General features: G+C 34.5%; 3 protein-coding genes across 3 annotated transcripts; 2 read left to right on the top strand and 1 right to left on the bottom strand.

Annotated features, from left to right (window-relative positions):
- The first annotated feature begins 3,778 nt into the window (after positions 1-3,778).
- On the top strand, positions 3,779-5,362 carry LOC147281932 (homeobox-leucine zipper protein ATHB-22-like). Its single transcript, XM_086249120.1, has 3 exons — positions 3,779-3,884; positions 4,420-4,769; positions 5,117-5,362. The coding sequence occupies exons 1-3, from the start codon at positions 3,779-3,781 to the stop codon at positions 5,360-5,362; spliced, it is 702 nt and encodes a 233-aa protein (XP_086105246.1).
- Positions 5,363-12,046: 6,684 nt separating this feature from the next.
- Positions 12,047-14,258, bottom strand: LOC147281931 (large ribosomal subunit protein eL24). Its single transcript, XM_086246802.1, has 5 exons — positions 14,194-14,258; positions 13,240-13,315; positions 13,049-13,150; positions 12,530-12,678; positions 12,047-12,378 (listed from the first exon to the last, which is right to left on the bottom strand). The coding sequence occupies exons 1-5, from the start codon at positions 14,202-14,204 to the stop codon at positions 12,222-12,224; spliced, it is 495 nt and encodes a 164-aa protein (XP_086102928.1). The 5' UTR covers positions 14,205-14,258; the 3' UTR covers positions 12,047-12,221.
- Positions 14,259-17,072: 2,814 nt separating this feature from the next.
- On the top strand, positions 17,073-21,292 carry SRPK4 (ser/arg-rich protein kinase 4). The gene is made up of 4 exons (XM_086248403.1): positions 17,073-17,615; positions 17,912-18,877; positions 20,543-20,590; positions 20,688-21,292. Exons 1-4 carry the CDS (start codon positions 17,415-17,417, stop codon positions 21,129-21,131), a joined length of 1,659 nt encoding a protein of 552 aa, XP_086104529.1. The 5' UTR covers positions 17,073-17,414; the 3' UTR covers positions 21,132-21,292.
- The last annotated feature ends 1,146 nt before the right edge of the window (positions 21,293-22,438 follow it).

Below are 22,438 nucleotides of genomic sequence, written 5' to 3'. Positions count from 1 at the left end.
CCTTATGTACCTTGCTATTTCTCTATTGGGGTTTTGCACTGAAATTTGGTTAGCCTTTGGCTGGTTGCATGTGACATGTGTAACAGTACACTGTAACAGCTAGTTGCTCTGCACAAACTGCCATTATGAAGTTTCAACTTGGTTTATACGAGTCTATGAGTAGTTTTTGTCAATATTTGATTCGCATTCACCAGATTGGTTGAATGCTGCAGAACTTGGTGCTGACAAGTGAAAATTTATACACTTACTCCTTATTCAGGGAAACAAAACTCTTGATCCAGTCTTCATTCTCCTTCATTTAATTAGTTAATTAGCTTAGGCTCTCTCATAATATTAATTATACTAGTATATCATATTTACTTTTTAGCAGAACATTATGTAAATATTTTGAAAATACTCGTTGCTCTGCTGCCACATTTTTATTTACTCCCCCCACCCCCTTTTATTGATATTTTTTACTTGCATGATAATTTTTTTTATTTACTCAACATGTAATCCATGTTATTTATATTCACATTAACCATGAGAATGTTTTCTAACATGTTATTTATATCACATTAATCCTTGCATGGCACCAACTAAATATTGATTTAATGGTATTTAATTTTCTTCTCAATATGAGAAGATGTCTCAAGTTCCACTCCCTCCTCCTCCATATAAAACATAACCCTTCCATTACTCTCAAACCATAAGAAACATTTATACATGGTAGTTATTTTTTCTTTTTAAAAAGAATAGATACATAGTTGGACATAAGACAAACAACAAATTTAACAAGTGAAAAATATGAATTGGAGGTTTCACCCTAAGACTTATCACTTATATATTCAACTTAAAATACAATATTATAATTATGTTAAACAACTACTGAATCTTAAACATTCAAGCGGTAAAATATATGTCAGTGAATTAACAATGTATAGTTGTATACAAATCTATTAAGGTAAACCATTGACTGAAAAATGAAGGGTGATGACTGATGAGTAATACGTACAGATTTTTCTTTGGCGAGTAAGGTACCGTGTACGCGCTAGACAGTGAAAAAGCCTAAAGGAAGGCTGATAAGTAGGGACTTGGATCTGCAATGGGACCATAGTTCTTAAATGCTTCCAAGATATCATCAATGAATTTTCAGATATAAAGAAAAGAAAAGAGAAAACAAATTAAAAGGGATTTACCCTATGTAAGCAACAAAGAGAAATATATATTTAAAAATAAAAAAATAATAAAAGTTAGCAAAACCCTATTATTAGAGCAACCATTAGATGATTTATTAGTATAATGATATTTCTCTCGTATAATAATATAACAATTTGATTTTTCTTCGATTCGGATTATGTGTTTGTTGTTTTTGCTTTATTTTAATTTTAATAATATATTTTTCATACCAGGAAAGAAAACAAAATTTAAAATGGTTTCATAACATTTTTTAGTGTTTTTATTTCATAATATTTCATAACATGGTAATAATTCTTTTTTTGCCATGAAACATGGTAATAATTCAAACAAGCAAAACTAAGAACATCTTAGATTCTTTTAGTGGAAAACTGGAAATGACTGAGATACCATTATTCCTGCAATTTCCATATATGCTAGCTAGCAAAAGTCAGTGGTCAAACCAGCACATCTCACAAGATAAATGATCAGTTGCAATTCTTTACGCCCTTCATAAGTACTTAACGACTTTTCTATATCGATGTCGACTGAATAAATAAAAGTTTTATGTGTATAAAAAAAAATTATATATATATATATAGAAAATTGTACCAGACTTTATTAAAATATTTGACTTCATTTTGACCAATTGAGCTAATTTTGTCAATTTGCTCGTTTTTCATCCAAAGCTCTTTATACACAAAGTCAAATGCTCATCACAAAGGGTTCTTATTGAGAAAAAAATAATAATCACGTGTCATCACTTGTATCAATTTACCGAGCAAATTGACAAAATTACCTCAAATTGTTAAGTTAAGTATCTTAATATTCTAAATTGGAAAACTAAAAAGTAAATTAATACAAGTATAATAGCCTGGGGTGTAAAATGACAGTTTTCTCGTATATATATATATATATATATATATATATAAATCCATCTCAAATAGCAAGGAGGGTCTCTTGGCTATTGAATATGAGGTGTTATTGTCACAAATGCAGAGAGAAATGAGCTAGCTATCTAGCTTTAATTAATTATGTACAAAAGAAGAACAATTGATATCAAGGGAAGAGAGGACCTGTGGCTCAATGTCTCATCCATCTCTTTCATCATTTTGGCTGCAATGCAGCAAAGCCATGCCATTGTCTTAACGTTAACACTCATTCCCGTTTTCTTTTGGAAAGATACCCCCAACCCAAACCACATATACCGATATACAGCAAGTCCTACAGAACTCCTAGGCCCAACCCCCCTCAAAATTTAATTCAAATTCACCAAATCCAACCCACATAAAGCCACAATGTGTGTACTATGATTCTATGAGAGAGAGAGAGAGAGAGAGAGAGAGAGAGAGAGAGGTGAGTCAGCTGAGCTTTCTTCTCTGCTGCAATACTGCAGCTTAATTAAGGTGGGGGGTGGCTGAGGGAGGGAGGGTGAGGGTGAAACAATAGGATGAGCCCAAAACTTCTTTTTCCTCCTCTACCTTTATTTGTCCTTTATTGATGACAAAGAGAAGAGGTGGCAGCAGAGTACTGTGTACTCATTTTGTGCCTCTCTTCCTATGTTGCATACTTGCATATATGTTGGCCTCACCCTATACTTAAATGCTTTTGTATATGTGTGTAACTAGTCATCATCTTTTGTCACATATATACATATGTATGTATGATTTACATATCATTATCATTCATGCTGATATCACATAATCATGGTTATCCATTCATAATTCAATAACATAGTCTGTTTTTATTTTAATGTATTGGTTCAAAAAATATTTTTAAAAATATCTATAAATAATATAGTAGTGGATTCATAATACTTTTTAAGTGTGTGACACGCGACATTAAATGTAATTATGTAAGCACTAATGAAGTTTAAGTACTGATATATAACGAGGGGCGCCATAGTAGAAAATTAAGTCCACATGCATATACATATATGCATGCATGGTAGCATAAGGAGAGAGAAAGAGTGAGAGAGAGAGAGAGAAACAGACAGGCAGCGCTGGCTGTCGGTTGGAAGCTAGGTGATGATGTAAATGGGAGAGAGTACTAGAAGAGTGGACTCAAAGGTCTCTATCTGGTCTGGTCCCCATGAATCCTGCTCCTTTGAAACTGACATATTATGCCTCCCTTTCTCACGCCTCGTCCTGACCTCTTCTCAGCTCAGTTTCCTCTCTCTCTCTCTCTCTCTCTCTGTTCTCTCTCTGCCTCAAAAACTAATCATAAAGCTTAAGTATTTGTTGCACCCAAAGGAACAACCCCACAGTCACACTTCTCTCTCTCAAGTCTCTCAACTACTTCATTCATTCAGTTTAATTTTTTGCACCCTCAAACCTAAGAAAAAGACAATAAAAATACAACCTTTACTCCCCCCATCTCGAGCCACGCCAAGCCCTCCCTAATAAACCTTCTTAGCTAGTTTCTTCATCACCATCACCATCACCATCACCATCACCATCATCATCATCATCATCTCTCTCTTTCTCTCTCTTTGTGGTCCATGTATCATATGCCATTCACTTGTTGGATCCTGCAGGCCCATATAACGTGTTGATAATATTAGAGGGGGGAAGAGGAGACACTCAGACAGCAGGGAAAGCGAAACTCCCCCAATTAGCTAAAAATGGATTGGAATACCAATTTGAGGCATCTTGCTAATTCTCGACCACCAGAAGCTTCCTTTGGCTTCCTCTACAACTTTAACCACGACCACTTTCCTCCTCCTCCAGGTAATATCAATCAACTCAATCCCTACTCTTCCTTCCCCATATTCAATTTACACACCATTTTTATTTTTTATTAGCTATTTTGGTATATCTTTTTGGTTACATTAGAAAGTATCAAACTTTTCACCAATCATAATCGTACCCCATTTCTACATATTTTCTCGCCACTTGAGGTACATACACAAGTGCTTCTTCTACCTTGGTTTTCATTCATTAATTTGGGTTTTGCTTTGAACAAAAATATGAAACAAGCATGGCTAGCTTCTAATCTAAGCACTAGAAGCTAGCAAGACTTCATATCTTATAAGCACCGTGGACTATTAATTGTATATATAGCACTTGTTTCTTAGAACATAATATTCTTTAATTTCAACTTTCAAGCAAAAATTACTCCACACCCCCACTTTCTTGGACTTTCTTGGATAACTCACACTACTCATTTGTGGTCAAACACTAAACTATGCAACACATTGTTAATTTGCACTAATTAATTATTTGTTGGTCTTATTTTTTTGTTTTTGTTTTTGTTTTTTACAAGGAATGGAGATGAAGCATCATCAAGCAATGCTGGCCGAGACAGCACAAGGATTTGTTCCTTCAGCAATGGAGAGGAGTTATGGGTGCAGTAGTCATCAGGACCCGAAGAAGAAGCGGCTGAGCAGCGAGCAGTTGGAGTTGCTGGAGAGGAACTTTCTGGAGGAGATAAAGTTGGACCCTGATAGGAAGATGAAGCTGTCCCGAGACCTTGGCCTCCAGCCCAGACAGATCGCTGTTTGGTTCCAAAACAGACGAGCTCGCTGGAAGGCCAAGCAGCTCGAGCGCTTGTACGATGCCCTTAAGCAAGAGTATGATGCCGTCTCCAAAGAGAAGCTCAAGCTCCAAGAAGAGGTACATGAATTCTTGTCTTGTACCCATCAAGCTTAATTAATTCAATCTCTCTTAATAAATCAATTTACATGCAAATTCATGCACTTAATTCCCTAGCAAAATTACCTTAGTATATATCCCACGATGTCATCAGGAATATAATAAAGCCCTCTGACTCCTATCTTACAATACATCACGCAACACGTGAGGGCGTATTAATTAGAGTATATATTTCGTACTTAGAATATATGTAAAACCTATATAATATATATTTTAGACTTCTCCATTTATTGTCGTTTGATTTTAAGTTGGATGCTTTAATTTCTACCTCCTAATGACATGTCTTGTATGGAATTGAAATGGTGTAGGTAATGAAACTGAAGACAATTTTGAGAGAGGAAGTTGCAAGGAAGCAAGTTTCCACGGGCTACACGGAAATCTCCGGTGAGGAGACGGTGGAAAGCACGTCGGTGGCTGCCATTCGCAGCTCTAACAAGGCAGGAGGGACAACGTCGAACCAACATCAAATTGCAGAGTGCAACTATCTGTTCAATGTTGAGGAATATAACCCTGTATCTCCATCTTACTGGGGAGCTCTGCCCTCTTATCCTTAATTAAGAGCTAGCTTAGCTATAACTAGATGCCTGTTGTTCAAGTTATAAATTTCTAACTTTAATTTCTCATCCAGGGTTTTGCTTCATGTATTAGCTTAGTAAGAGGAACTACCAGTTTAATTAATTCTGTCCTAGCCAGCTCTAGCTCAGTACTAAATTAGAGAATGACATTACATTCAATTTAGTGGACCTTAATTATGATCAGCATGACATTTATTAACTTTGTACACTTCCCTTCCATATTTCATGGTATATTTCATCTTTTTCATTACTTTTTGTCACGTTTTTTGGTACATGCATGTCTCTACCTTTTGGACTACATGCACCCAGTTTGTGTTCTACTTTTTATGATGCTCAAAAGGGCAGATGTTGGGCGGTTGGTCAATGTTATTGAATCAAGGGCCAAGCCTGGACTTACCCAAGTTCAGTGTTTCTATATACACAAAATTTTCTATATTTGGTCTAATAAGATGAAACTTCATATTCAAAATTTGGATGAGACCCCGGTTTTTTTAACAAATTAATGAAGGGTCACGATTGAAATGGAAGCATAAAGTTGTATAATTTGCCATCATTTTAAGTTAGAATATCCCACTTACAAAAAGAAGAAGAAAAGAATAGAAAAATTTACGAATACATGGTCCTAAACATTTTTAAAATTGGCTCAAGTACATTTATATCCATCAACTATAAAGTCCATTTCAAGTTGGTCAACGAATTATAAAATATTTCAAATTTTCTCATTAATTATAGGGTTCATTTCAAGTTGGTCCACAAATTATAAAACATTTCAAATTTCTCCATTAACTATAGAGTTCATTTCAAGTTGGTCCACGAACTAACAAAAAACATACAGAATGGTAGACAAAAAAACCAAACCAAACCGAACCGGATTATTTATATATTTTATAATATATAAAAGTTATATATATTGAATAAAAAATATGTAAAGTGTTTTTTGCACATGTTGAGGTTTGAACCCATGACCTTGTGAGGAGAGTCAAAGTATGAATTCTCACTACACCACTTAACATGAAATTCAAATACATGCAATATATTTATAGGCATACTGAAACTTAAAATATAATAATTTATAAAATTAAATATATTTTATATATCATTCCTTTTTTTAAGATATTATTTTAAGTCTCTATTTAAATATTATCATTGCAAAAAGTTTAAAATTTTTACTAGTTTATATTTTATATAATTTATAGTTTCTATATTGTAAACATATTACTAAAAGTGCAAAACTATAATTTATAATTTATATACTAAAATTATTAGAGTATAGGGTTAATTTTTATAGAAAATTAGGATTAAATACCAAATTTAAATGTAGTTTTTTAGATTAAGTCACAAATATGTTGGCCCCTTTGATTTGAGCCTTTTCCATTTGACATTTTTATCTTTTGACCCACATATGATGAGTGTTAGTTAAAATTTATAAGGTTTTGACAAAATTGCCCTTGAGATTTTTATATTATCTTAAAAATTTGCTAATGTAGTCTCAACTTCACATTTAGTTGTGACTGTACGACACGCACAACTTCAAATTTAGTTGTAACTGAACGACAGTCACATCTAAGTTGTGAGACAGTCACAGTTAAGTTGTGACTTAATTGAAATTTTTTTTAGAGAAATTATACTACAATATAGTATAAATAGAGGTCAAAACAATACTTTTACTCAAAATAATATATAGTATAGTGGTGTGAGTTATCTTTTTCAATTTACCAAGACAGTCACAGTTAAGTTGTGACTGAATTGATTTTTTATTTTTTTTAATACAATATAGTATAAATTAATGTAATATTTTTTTTATTTTTTTTATTGTAGTAGCATGTGATGTAATATTTGTAAATTTTAATACCTTTTACTTTATTAATTTGTTTTGACTTTTCAACTAGTAGCTAATCTAAAATGCTATTTAATTTTGGTATCTAAACTAAGAAATTATTAAAATTTAGTAGTTAAAATCAATGGACCTTAATTTTTAAGGTATAAGGTTTCAGACTTTATGGTTTAGTGTATAAGGTTATGGTGTAGAATACGAATTATAATTTTATAAATTATTATATTTCAAGTATCAGTATGCCTATAAATATATTGCATGTACTTAAATATCATAAGTGACTAAATGATATAGTGATAATTCACATTTTCACTCTCTTCAAGTGGTTATGGGTTTGAACCCAGCATGTTCCAAAAACACCTTATATCTTTTTTATTCCAAATATATAATTTTTATGTAATAAATAAAAAATAAAAAAAATATATAAATAATCTGGTTCGGTTCGGTTTTTTTGTCAACCCAATTTTGTCTACCATTCTTTACGTTTTTTATTAGTTCGTAGATCAACTTGAAATGAACCCTATAATTAATGGGGAAATTTGAAATGTTTTATAGTTCGTAGACTAACTTGAAGTAGACCCTATAGTTAGTGGATATAAATGTATTTGAGCCTTTAAAATTTGATGTAAGTTTTGAACTCCTTAAGATTTAATTACTTTTAATTCTATTTGTCAATTTGTGCCTCATTCTTGACTTCTTGTATTAGAGTAGCTCATTTGCTTGCTCGGCATGCCTTACATTGTGGTACAATGGCTACTTGGGAGGGTGAAGCACTTCCATGGCTTCGTGCTCAATTAGCCTCTGACTAGGGATGGCAAAAATCCCCGCGGGGACCCGATCCGATTAAAACCCTAATGGGGGAAATAAATGGGGTCGGGTTCGGGTTCGGGGATTTAGGCGGGGCCCCAAGTCGGGGGCGGGGCGGGTATGGTTTTAGGTCCCCCGACCCCGAACCCGCCCCGTTTACACTAAATATATATATAACCAAAATTTAAACGTTGAAAGTGCTATGCTGGGAATCGAACTTGGCACCTCAAACTCCCTCCCTCAGCTCCTTACCATCAGACCACCAACTTCTTATGAGTACACTATCCCAATTTATATATTTATACACAATTTAGATAATAAAACCCTAAACCCTAAACCCTAAACCCTAAACCCTAAACCCTAAACCCTAAACTCTATACCCTAAACCCTATACCCTATACCCTATACCCTAAACCCTATACCCTATACCCTATACCCTAAACCCTATACCCTATACCCTAACCCCAAACCCTAAACCCTAAACCCTAAACCCTAAACCCTATACCCTATACCCTAAACCCTATACCCTAACCCTATACCCTATACCCTATATCCTATACCCTAAACCCTATACCCTATACCCTAACCCCAAACCCTAAACCCTAAACCCAATTTATATATTTATACACAATTTAGATAATAAAACCCTAAACCCTATATATACCCTAACCCTATACCCTAAACTTATTCTTCCAATTTATATATTTATACACAATTTAGATGATAAAATTAATAACCCTATACCCTATATCCTATACCCTAAACCCTATACCCTATACCCTAAACCCATACCCTATACCCTATACCTTATACCCTATACTTGTACATGTTTAAGTATATGATGACATACCCCAATTTTCGGGGTCGGGGGTACCAAAACCATACCCGCCCCGCCCCCAAAAATGTCATCATATACTTAAACATGTACAAATTTTTCTCTTATATTTTTTGAAAATTGGAGTGCATGATGATTTTTTTAGAGTGCCAATAACATCATCCTTAGTTTTTATATGAAATTTATTATATAAATTATAAAGATATATATACAATTATCTATTAAATTAGTATCAAACCTATTTGTATTAAAGTTATAACCTATTTGTATTAAATCTATTTGATTAATTTAAATTAGTTTATACTATATGTTTATAAAGTTACAATTTACAAATATATTTATAGTATCAGTATATGTTTATATATATATATTAAAAAAGTATGTGCTTATAGTATCTATGTTTAATTAGTTTATATCTCATTATTTATTAGTTAAAAGAACCAAACCCTAAAAGGCTAAACACAATTTTTCCACTTTTCTTCATGATTCATAGATCATGCCGTCTGTATCTCTCTCTCTTCAATCTTCCCCTTCTTCTCCCTCACTGCGATTTCTCTCCCTCTCCTCCCTCTTTCTCTCACTTCTCCCTCTCTCTACGATCTCCTTATCTGCTCGATATCGCCGTTCGCCGCTCGCCATCGCCTTCTCTGCTCGCCATCGCCGTTCGCCATTCGCCCTTCGCCGGTCGCTCCTCGCCATCCTCTCATCAGGACGTCCATAGACCATCATCTTGAGGGCTCTCTGTTTCGATCTCTCTGCCTCTCTCTCTCTGTGTGTTTCATCTGCTTGGAGTTTTAGTTTCTTATTTGTGTGTTTTGGTTGCAGTACAATGAAATCCTTGGAAAAAGAGCTTCAAAGACAGTGTATGAATTCAAGCTCTTATATTTCTTCAATTTTCAAGCAAACCCAGTTTAGATTTCTCAAAGTTTTGAATTAGTTCTGTCTTGGGTCTTCCTGGGAATATTTGCAAATGGGTATTTGATAGATTGGTCATTTGTTGAGTGTTTCTGTGTGTTCAATTGGCGCAGCTACAGAGTATTTGATGAGTATATATGAAGTTGATTGGTTCATCCAAATTGGAGTTTGTTGCAAGGCAAGGTCGGGGATTCGGGGCGGGTTCGGGGAGCCACTCCCCGGCGGGGTCGGGGGCGGGGAATCCCCGTTTAAGTATCCGGGGAAATGGGGCGGATTCGGGGAAGAAAAACATTTCGGGGGCGGGGGATGGGGGTGGCACCCCCGGCCCCGACCCGCCCCGTTGCCATCCCTACCTCTGACCTTGTAATTCCCTCTTATGTTTCAATAAAACTCCAATTTTTTAATAAAAAGAAAAAAAATATTTCCTCATCCCTCAATTTTTCAACCAAAAAAACGAGTTAAGAAGAAAAGTTTCATGCAGCCCATTACATTCAGGAAGATGTTCTAGTATCATTAGTCCCCAATATCATGGATCCCAGCCTATTCTTTTGATTTAGAAGGTCCCATGCAGCCCATTCAGATCCATTAGGATTGAAACCAAGAAAATAAAACGTCTTTGCTCAACCAATAGCGCTTCATCTGATAGCACTTTTGTGAGAAGCGCACTTAAGGACTCGTTTAGTACGTCGGACTGTACTGATTAATTTTTGTCAGATAGTATTAATCTATTCCGGAGAGTATTGACTATTTATCCAGAATATTATCAGGCGTTTGGTACTGTTCCGGATAAACAGTCTGACTAAGTTATACTGTAGCGAATCAAACTATTTTTTTTAATTCCTTGATAACTTAGTAAAAATTAAAATTCATATGACACATATTATTTTTGGCAAGATTCATATGACAAGAAATATTTGTTTCTTTTGTTTTTGCATCTACAGGACAAGAGGACATGAACTAACCCTTTTTGAAGAAAAACAAAACCCTATTTGAAGGAAAAATCATAACTTAATTCCTATAAAAATGTAATAAAATCTATTAAATAAATCTAAAAGAAAATGAAAAATAATTAAACAAGAAGAAATTGGTTATGGTCAGGACCTAACAAATAAATAAGTAAACGAATATATATTAAAAAAAATAAGAAAGAAATCAGCATGCTTATATTGATGGACTTGAACAATTTTGTATCATTATAGGCCGTCCTAATGATTCAACCATGTCTTTTTATCTCATTCAAAGAGCAAAATTGCTTCCGACCCAAGAAAAAAAATTGCTCTCTTCATTAATTAGCAAAGACTCAAAGGAATTTGCTACCATGTTGTGGTTTCTGAGAAAAGAACAGAGAAGAACCATATTGGAGAGAGTATAAGAGAGAGAGAGAGAGAGAGAGAGAGAGAGAGAGAGAGAGACTGAGTAAGAGATGGATACCTAGAGAATAGTAAAGAGAATAACTTGTGGAGAAAATAGTAGAGAAGAACCATAGAGAGAACAAGATGAACAGAGCGTCTGTTGGCTTTCACGTAGAAAGCGTGTTTTTATTTTCCCAAATCTTTATAAATAAGCGTGTACTATCTAATCCTGTAAGCTCAGTTCGATTTACATAGTCAGGTAATTAAATAATACAAGTTAACACCAAGCAACTGATATAGAGTATAAGGTGCCACTATAAAGTATATTTGTAATCTAAAAAACACTTTTAAACATTACTGAAAACGCATTTTGATTATCAAAAAACGCTTCTAAACCTTCCAAAACACTTCCAAACATACCATTATAGGCCAACTCGTTCATGGAGGGACATCGACTCCAACTCACTGTTTTTGGGCTCCTATGTGATGATCAGTATGTTTCCTGATAATTTCTGTTGCGTCTCTTCTGCTCTAAGGATCCATTTATGCGAACAATTTTTCATCTTAAGGGAAGAAAGGAGAAAGAATATGGAGAATGAATGAAAATGCTTTGGGATTGTGTTATTGTTTGACAGTAATAGTGGGGTCTTTCGGCAACAAAACAAGTCCTTGATAAATTGACTTCCACAAGCCTTTGGTCATGAAATAGCATTCTCTTCTAACTTTAATATTGATACCTTCACAGGTGGAAGAGAAAAGCTTGTATTCACTGCATATTGGCTAGATAAACAAAAGGATTTATCATACGGCAAAAAATTGAGCTATAGCTAGTACTGAATTATCTTCTTGGCATGGTAGGGAAGAAAACTTGGTCTGAATCATATGCATAAAGGAAAAGGTCATTGTAGCTCCAACACAAATTTCAAGTCAAAAACCAACTTAATAATATCAAAGTGACGGATATAGGATAGGCGAAACAAAAATAACATATAGACCATCAAAGATGGCCAATTAATCCTTACAAAATCCTCAAAAATGAACAACACATCCTATCAATTACTCTACTTTGCACCAAGTAGACAACATACTAGTGGCTCAGCGCTTCCCACCACCACCACCAAGTTTTGGTCCCTTAGGTGCAGCTCCCTTGGAAACATTACCCTTGCCTCCGGCCTTCTGTGACTTGGAAGTAACTTCGGCCTTCTTTGCCTTCTTCTCATCCTTGGTTTTCTTGATCCTTTCCTTAATTTCACTACAGAACATATGCAAAAAGTAAGTCAAAAGATTCGGTGTAATGATCTTATTGAAGAAATCATGGAAACATTGAAGCATAAGAAAGTTGAACTGGGCAAAATAAATAGATAAAGTGAAACAAGGCCGCCAGTATAAATAAGAGCACAAACCGGAGAGCAGCTTCCCTGGCAGCATCACGGACTTCTGGTTTCTCAGCTCTTCTCTTCTGGATAACCTCTAGTGTGGCACCCACTATAGACCTTGAGTAAGGCTTCTTAGTGGCACGTCTCCTTTTTTTCACAGCTTCTTGAGCAATATCCTAAGTGTGTAAAGATAACAGAGACAATTAACATAAGCCATGGGTACACAAACATAACAGGCTGACAGCGACGAAACACATTGCAAGATCCTATGTGTACAATGCTCAACTTATAATGCAAGATTGACCACAAGACCACCATCAAGGAGACTAGTATAAAAGAAAAGATACTGGTTATATGGAAAATGCATGACGAGACCAGATTCTTAAAACCAATCAATAGTTCAGATAGTTTTATAGCCTTCATACATTTTGGGATTGTAACCATTCAAGAAACTTAAAAGCTAAGGGCAAGAGGAAATAAATGACAATATTGGTTGGAATACTATCGTCCTAGATTTAATAAATTAAATGAAAGATGCAAATCTACCTTCTTGTGCTGCTTCCTGTACATTGCCGTCCAGGTAAGCTTTGATGGCTTCAACTTGTTGTGGAAGTACCTCTTGCATTTTGAGTTGAGAAACAGGAACACCTAACAGACACCAAGTTTATCCATTAAAATACCTTAGGCATATAACCTGAGATAAAGTAAATACCCTCAGACTTTAAGTTTTTTTTTACCTGAGAATCAGAACGAATAAATCTGATGCCTCTACCAGGGTAGATCTTCGCTCCACTGAATCGACAGAGCTCAGTCCTGAAAGGCCAACATCAAATATTTTTTGTAAGACAACGTTGAATATTAATGTCTAGTAGTGACATATTAAAACACATGTTGGCCTAATATACAGAAACCCAAAGGAAAGGCCAAGAAAGAAAGGATGGGAGCCGTCATAGAAACCGAAAACATTCACATGCTAACTTAACCTACTATTGATTTCGCCACAGAACTACCACAAGAAAAAACACTTCACATGAATAACAGTCCACACAGATTTAAGCCAGAGAGGAAAGGTGAGAACACACTTGATAGCCAATAAAACAATTAAGCATCTCTTAAAAACAATTTGTAAACCTTCAACTACATGAGCTCTGAGCATCAATTTCCTCTGAGACACCTAGAAAGTTTTAATCATTTTCAAGTCATTTGATTACCTAAACAACTTGAAGTTCAACAAGAGTTAGATTTGTTCCATGACCCAGATTTAACAATTTAAATCTTACAAACCAACAAAACCAGATTGTATACCACAATGATTTTTCAGGGGACTGGACTTAATACTATCTGTATTTGATGGGAACCTTGCATTAGCATAAACCCTAACACCATTACCTTATTCAGGCAAATAGTAGCTAAAAGGCTGAAGGCCTATGCTTTAACACAGGGTAATCACTCAAAACCCAGCACATAATTATGAGTATTTATCAATTAAAAACAAAATGAATTCGCCTCCATTTTTTTTCCAAGCTCTACCCTGCATTTTTTTTCAACAGTAAATAACACAAGGTAATTTTCCCCCCAAAAAAAAACAAGTAAACACATTTACACAAATCAGAGAAAAAGAACAATAAATGAAACCATTTCAATATCAGATCTCAAAAAGAGAAAGAGATAGAAATAGAGAAAGAGCATACTTGAGAACCATGGCTGCTGCTTCGGCTGTTGCTGCTGACTGCTGCTGTTGTTGGAGCGGAAACCCTAAAACCTAATTACTGATAACGCGGGTATGTATATCAGCCTTGTTATTAAATAGCCCTCCTATTGGACACAAACCACGAAAATGCCACTAACACTGGGCCATCGTTGTTTAATAGCCTTTCCGGCCCAATATTATGTTCAAGATGGGGCCACAAGGCCCACAATATAGTTTGGTTTGTATGAGCCCATGGCAGGTGATTGACCCCTAAAAAAAATAAATTTCTTATACGAATCGGCTAATACGTCCTCAATTATCAGTTTGTGATTGGCACAAAATTAAAAAGAAAATAAAAACAACTACGCACCTAAGGTCAAATTATCTTGTTTCACAATGAGATTCAGAAAATGACACTAATACTTTTGGACACAAAATCTAAGACTCAAAATTTGAATCTATACCTAAAACCGAAAACTCAATTAAGATTTAAGATCTTAAACCCTAATTTTCAACCCCAAAATTAAGACCCTGAATCTTGAAATTAGTATCCTAAAGGCCTAAACCCATGACTTAAACTCGGGACTTGAGATCCAAAGTTGAAGAAATGGTACCTAAATTTTGATTTTGTTAGCATGAATCCAAACTCAAAAGAGTTGATACCTAAACTCTTGTTCCGATACCTAAATTTAGGTTCCATGTTACGCTGTCTCCCTCATAATTCCAATACCCCAAATTCAAAACCAAGAAACGAGTCCTAAACTCTTGTTCTCATACCTTCTGGTTGCTTGTTATGATGTTTCCCCTCATTGTGTGCTATCCTTCTAAAATGAAGGCTAACATGCAATGACAAAGTTAACATCTTATTCTAGAGGGGTCAATTAACATAGTTTTTCAATATATTGGTCAATTAACCTAACACATTGACCCTAATACACATGAGTTGCATGTAGTTTTACGAGTTCACAACTAGTTAGGCCTATACGTGGCTCCACCCTACTAACATGCTTCCCAACAAAGGTCATGGCCAACCTCCTTTTTTATTTTTTTTTTAGGATGTTGTCAACATGCCAGCACCTAATGCTTCAATTTTGTCATAGCCATAGAAAGTTAGCAACCTCCCCCCTTTCCCATATATGACTTAAATTTTGAATCATTTTACGAGTGGACAACCTTGCAATTGTTAAGAGGAAGGTGGAGTGAGTAAAGAGGGAGGGGCCAATAGGTTTTCATGTTATATGGTTTTTTTGTTAGTTATTTTTAAAGTACATTAGTAAAAAATCAGAAAAAATTATAAGTTTCACTCATAAATTCATGTAAAATATCTATTTATTTTCAAGCCACGATGAATGACTTAAAATTATTATTTTTTATGCCGTAATTAACCCTCGTAGAGTTATACTTTATTTTGTTATGATGCAAAATGTAACTATTATAGAATTACACTTTATAATTTCGTAGAATTACATTTTGTTGAATGATATAGTATTATTTTAAGATTTAACCATTAAAAGTTTATATTTTATGACTTCATATTTAGGGTTTTCGGGCTTTAATCATAAATTCTAAAAATTATACCATAAACCCTAAATTCGAAAAAAAATTTCGAAAAAAATTAAACTAAAATTTGGGTATGCTTAAATTTAAATAATATTGAATGTTTTATACTTGATTTTTTTGAATTGTGGCTTAAAAAAATATTTTGTGTCTATAAATAAATTAGACGTTTGAGTTTATGACTAAAAAAAATAGAAAATTAGAATTAAATACTAAATTCTAATAATTTTTTGGTATAGCATGAAGTCTATATAATATTTCAATTGAACTACCAAATTTAAATGTAGTTTTTTAGATTAGGTCACAAATATGTTGGCCCCTTTGATTTGAGCCTTTTTCATTTGACATTTTTATCCTTCGGCCCACATATGATGAGTGTTAGTTAAAATTTATAAGGTTTTGACAAAAGTGCCTTTGAAGTTTTTATATTATCTTGAAAATTTGTTAATGTAGTATCAACTTCACATTTAGTTGTGACTGTACGACACTCACAACTTCAAATTTAGTTGTGACTGAACGACAGTCACAGTTAAGTTGTGACTTAATTGATTTTTTTTTTAGAGAAATTATACTACAATATAATATAAATAGAGGTCAAAACAATATTTTTACTCAAAATAATATATATTACAGTGGTGTGAGTTGTCTCTTTCAATTTACCAAGACAGTCACAGTTAAGTTGTGACTGGATTGATTTTTTTTTTTAATACAATATAGTATAAATTAATGTAATATTTGTGATGTAATATTTTTTTTTATTTTTTTATTATAGTGGTATGTGATGTAATATTTGTAAATTATAATACATTTTACTTTATTAATTCGTTTGACTTTTCAACTAGTAGCTAATCTAAAATGCTATTTAATTTTAGTACATAAACTAAAAAGTTATTGAAATTTAATAGTTAAAATTAATGGATCTTAAAAAAAAATTGTATGTTGTAGCTTATTAATAAATAAATTTTTTTTTCTATACCATGTGCATACGCACAATTAACAACGAACATAAATAATCCAATAAGTTTGGGTTAATTTTGAATCCGAAGATAAGCTTTTTAAAGGTTTTTGTTATTGTCTAATTACTTTTTCAAGATATTAAATAAAGAAACTGATAATTGTAAGGCAAAGAATATTAAATTTACATTTTATATTTTATGAAAAGGAAAAAAGAAATGGAAAAGTAAGATATTGGTGAGAGGAATGATGATTAGCTCTAATGGTGACCAGTGGCCAAAAAAAAAAAACCTCTAATGGTGACGAGGACGACGATGACACCTCACTGAACCTTATGAAGAAGATCCAGATATGAGTCATATACTCGTATGACTGAGATATCCGATTCCAAACCCATTTTCGCATTTCTCTCAGTTTTGCTTGTGAAACCCACTTCAAGACAAAGCTGCTGCGAAGACTTAGACAAACAAACAAACAAACAAACAAATACAATTGAATTGAATTTTCTCCACTCTCAGTCTCAGAGACTCTCTCTCTCTCTCTCTCCGCAGTAATCTAGGCAACCCAAGACAACTCCTTTAGTCCTTTATATATAAATAAATACTATTTCAAATTTCACCATTACCCAAATCGCAATTACCAATTGGGAACCCAAAAACCCTAGAAAGATCGGATTTTGGAGTGGATCGGGTGAGCAAGAAGAGAAGGAGGATGGGGGATAACCACGACGACGATCGGAGTCAGAGCAGCGACTACACGTCGGAGGACGAAGGCACCGAGGACTACAGGCGAGGAGGCTACCACGCCGTCCGAATCGGGGACACTTTCAAGAGCGGTCGCTACGTCGTTCAGACCAAGCTCGGTTGGGGCCATTTCTCCACCGTCTGGCTCGCTTGGGACACCCACCACTCTGTACTACTCTTCTTCTCTCTTACTCTGCAAATTCTGCGTTTTATTGCTTTTTGATCTCATATTTCAACTGGTTTTCGTTGTATTAGCCATTAGGGAAAGAAAGAAAGAAACTTTCAATCTAATCTTTACAACATTTGAAGGGCTAGAATTAACACAAATCACCATATGATATGATTCTTTGTTTCTCTAATTTCCCATGATTACTTTTTTTTTTTTTTTTGAGTAATTCAATGGAGGATTAGTGAATGAGCTCCTTTTCTTTTTCTTTTGGGGGTGTCCAATTGCATGAACATCAGCGTTATGTTGCTCTGAAAGTGCAAAAGAGTGCTGACCACTACACTGAGGCGGCCATGGACGAGATAACCATCTTGAAACAGATTGCAGAGGGAGACCCAGATGATAAAAAATGTGTGGTGAAGCTTCTGGACCATTTTAAGCATTCGGGTCCGAATGGACAACATGTTTGTATGGTTTTTGAGTACTTGGGCGATAATCTGTTGACACTTATTAAATACAGTGATTACCGGGGAGTGCCAATAGATAGGGTTAAGGAGATTTGTTATCATGTTTTGGTCGGATTGGATTACTTGCATAGACAGCTCTCTATTATACACACCGATTTGAAGCCGGAGAATATATTGTTGTTGTCAATGATAGACCCATCCAAGGATCCAAGAAAGTCAAGGGCGCCTCTCATTCTTCCGAGTAGTATGGAGAAGGATGCATTGGAGTCAGGGGTTTCAAAGTCATTAAATGGGGATTTGTCTCGGAACCAGAAGAAAAAGATTAGAAGAAAGGCTAAGCGTGCAGCTCAAGATTTTGTGGACAGAGAGGAAGATGATGCTGATCTAGAATCATCCGCCGGCGTAGAGTCATCTCCTAATACAAAATTGAATGTGTGTTCTGTTGGAGACCGGACTACTAGTTCTACCAATATGAATAGATCATCAGATGCTGATGGACCAGAGAGCACTGACCCAGGAAATCAGGCTAGTAAGAGAGGGAATCGCTCCATAAGACAGAAATTGTTGGCCTCAACCGACCTGAAGTGCAAATTGGTTGACTTTGGGAATGCATGTTGGACGTACAAACAGTTCACAAACGATATTCAAACAAGACAGTATAGGTGTCCAGAGGTGATCCTCGGCTCAAAATATTCTACCTCAGCAGATCTTTGGTCTTTTGCTTGCATTTGTTTTGAGCTTGCAACTGGTGATGTGCTCTTTGATCCCCACACTGGTGACAACTTTGACCGGGACGAGGTATGGATTGCTACAGAAACTATAGTTGTTGGTTATGTTGCTATCTTTATTTCTTCCTCTGGGATCTCTCTCTCTCTCTCTCTCTCTCTCTCTCTCTCTCTCTCTCTCTCTCTCTCTCTCACACACACACACACACACGCGCACAATGAAAATTCATTCGATGTCTAGTTCTTTAAGACATAATTTTCTTTTTTAGAAATTACAAGTCAATTTTCCTTTGCTGCCACTGCCTACCTGTCCCTGTGTGTTTGAATAACAACTTTCATATTGTAAACAGCTGATATTGCATTTAACATCACAGTTAATAGGAGACTACTGATGCAGTGGCAAGATACTCAAATGATCATGGTTTGTGACATTATACTTTTAGGAGCAGGGAGGCATGAGCAAGTTTTGTGGTCCATTACATTGGGAGAATCTTTTGAAAACAAATAATTTATAAGTGTACAAATAGATAACACTAAGAAAATAAATTTCTCTTATTAAGCAAATACGACTCAAGTGTTCACTGTCATATTGTTTTGCTAGACAAAGAGAGTTGTACCATTGCAATAACAAACTTGTAACTCACTGCGGCTAGGAATAACAACTTGCTACCTAAGCACAACATATCCTTTGTCAACACTTAGTGAATCTCACTTGGCCTGTGTACTCCATCCCACTACAATCTTTGTCCTACTATATGGGTCCAAACATTTTCAGGAGAACCGGGACTAAATACAGAATTCAGCATCTTTATGTATGTTTTCCGATCACATAATGACACACCCATAGTTGTGATTACTATATTAATAAGTTATAGTCTGTAAATATGTGTAAATCAAAGAAGGTGCTATAGTGTTTATGTGGCTATCACTTTTCTTTACGAGAAAGCGCTCTTTATATTGTGATTACTGTATTAATTATTTGTAATTCGTAAATATTTGATTAAATTGAAGAAAGTATGAAAGATTTCATTTAGTGGTTATCACTCTCTTTCTCTTTCTTAAACTTTTTAATTCCTATATAATTGCATGCAAACTTTTACTTGATTATCAAATTGGGAAAAATAAAATAAAAAAAGAATTTAATTTCCTTCTAATCACATTGACACTGGTATTTGATTTCTATCATAGTTTCCACATAATTACATGATGGTAGTGCTTATTATTTTGGTGCTGGTCACATACCTTGTCCTACTCCACATTGAAGGTTAGCTGTAAAAAAGTTTCAGTTGATATTTACCCAGATGTAATTTTTGCTGTTATGGGTGTTTGGTTCATTTTGGTTTAAATGGATTTAGCTTAGACTCGTTTCTGATTAACATAAAGTGTTAAGTATTTTTTTGTTCATCCTAAATTCTATGCATAAGAAGTGCTTTAGTAGCTGTGGTTTAGCATCTCTATGTATGAATGCTAGTATGAGCTCCACTAAAGAGGGCTGATGATAGTAATTCTGCTGGCTGTGGTCGATATTTTGCAATAGCTTTGTGCTGAGTGTGAGTCCTGAAGCATGTAGCTGAATTTTAAGTGTTTTTGGGTTTACTACAGCATTCATTATTCATTAATATAAGCTTTAACGTGATTTCTTTCAATGATCTGAAGCATTCTGAACCTGGCCAACTTTTTTTTTTTTTTTTTTTTTTCTTTTTCAATACTGAGATAATCTTGTATCCATCTTTTTCAGGACCATTTAGCATTGATGATGGAGCTTCTTGGAATGATGCCGCGGAAGGTAAGAAATTTATAAACCCCGTCTCTTAACTGAACTTCAGTCTCCAGTTCTTAACTGAACTTCATCTGACATAAAACGTGGGCAAATTATTCCCCAGATTGCTTTAGGTGGTCGATATTCCAGGGATTACTTTAATAGATATGGTGATTTGAGGCACATCCGGCGCTTGCGGTTTTGGCCCCTGAATAAAGTTCTCGTAGAGAAGTATGATTTCAGTGATCAAGATGCGCATGACTTGGCTGACTTCTTGGTTCCCATCCTCGACTTTGTCCCTGAGAAGCGGCCTACTGCTGCACAGTGCCTTCTTCATCCATGGATCAATGCAGGTCCTCGGCTGTTGGAACCATCTACAGCCTCTGATAAAAAACAAGGTGGGGACTCTGGCATTACTGAAAAAAACAAGAGGGAAAGAGATGAGAGGGAGGCAATGGAGGTTGGAATTGGAAATATTGCCATCAATTCAGATTCTAAACCGGTCAAAGATCTCCCATCTAGTAGTAAACTTTCCAAGGCAGCCACAAGTACTAGTTCATCCAGTTAGAACTTGAATCTGCCTCTTCGTCACTTTTCTTGGCTGAAATTCTTGCAAGGCGACTCAGGGGTGGAACATAGAACTTGCAAACTTCTGAAAAACCAAAAATTCAATATATGTTATTCTCATTGAGCATATGCGTCACGTGTAAAATTTTGTCTTTTGTTCTACTCTTCTCATGAACATGCCAGAGATTCTTTCAATTGGAATTCTCTAACCATTCAAATGCTTCTGAGATTTTAAGTAAAAAATAAAACAAATCAAGTACTCTATGAATGACATAATAAAAACATTTCAAGGTAAAAAATAAATGAAATGTCTTTTGAATAATCACCTAAGCTCTTTACGAAAAATTATAGAATATAATTGATATACCACTACGTGGTATACCTAATCAAACGTGTAAGGGTATTAATGGACGATGTGTTTATATTAGTAGGGTATGGTTTTAATAACATCTATTCATATTATAACAAATAGACTGGTCATACCACGTGTCAATATAGCGGTTATACATAATAATTTCTCCTCCTTTAGAGCATGTCAAAATTTTATTATTTTCACAGCACTTATCCTATCTTTAATCGGAAACATATTCTACTAATGACATGTTTATTAATCTGTAATTAGAATTAAATTTTTTATTTTGATTTCAATTACGGATTATTCATTTGTTTACTAACTATATGAAAATAAAAACATAAGTGAGGCTCACATGAAATTAGGAATTTAACTTCTTATTTTTTAGGAATTGGATTCTTGGGTGGGAGGTGGTAATCCAATTTCTTATTTTAGAGGAATTCAATTCCTTATTGTTTTTCCATTATATCCTCACATTATTAACTAGCATATAAAATAATTTATTTAGAACAATAGTATTTTAGTAATCGAATATTTACATTATATCATTCTTACTCTGATTCCATATAGTTTAGTAAGCAGTTTCAATTGGAATCTAGTTCCTCCTCACTATAATTCATCTTCAATTCAATTTTTCTTCAATCCAATTTCTTATCAATTAAGTTTCTACAAATCTAAATAGTTTTAGGGACGGGTTTTCTTTGTTTTAAGAACCAAACTTCTTTAAGCCCAATTTCTTAGTTTAAAGCCATTTCAATCTAATCTAAATATTAAATAATACAATCAGTCCATGAACAATTAAATATCAATTAAAAAGAATCCCAAAACAAAACATGGCTTAATAGGTTCATGGTACATCAACAAATACATTTTCACTGTTTTTTAAACTAAAAACCAATTTTCAAATTAATATTATCAAACATGTTTTGAAATAGTAAAAGCAATGAGAAGATAAC

The sequence above is a fragment of the Dryas octopetala genome, chromosome 6, assembly GCF_963921425.1.
Source record: "Dryas octopetala chromosome 6, drDryOcto1.1, whole genome shotgun sequence".
Classification (NCBI taxonomy): domain Eukaryota; kingdom Viridiplantae; phylum Streptophyta; class Magnoliopsida; order Rosales; family Rosaceae; genus Dryas; species Dryas octopetala.
This window is presented reverse-complemented; position numbering and strand designations above follow the sequence as displayed.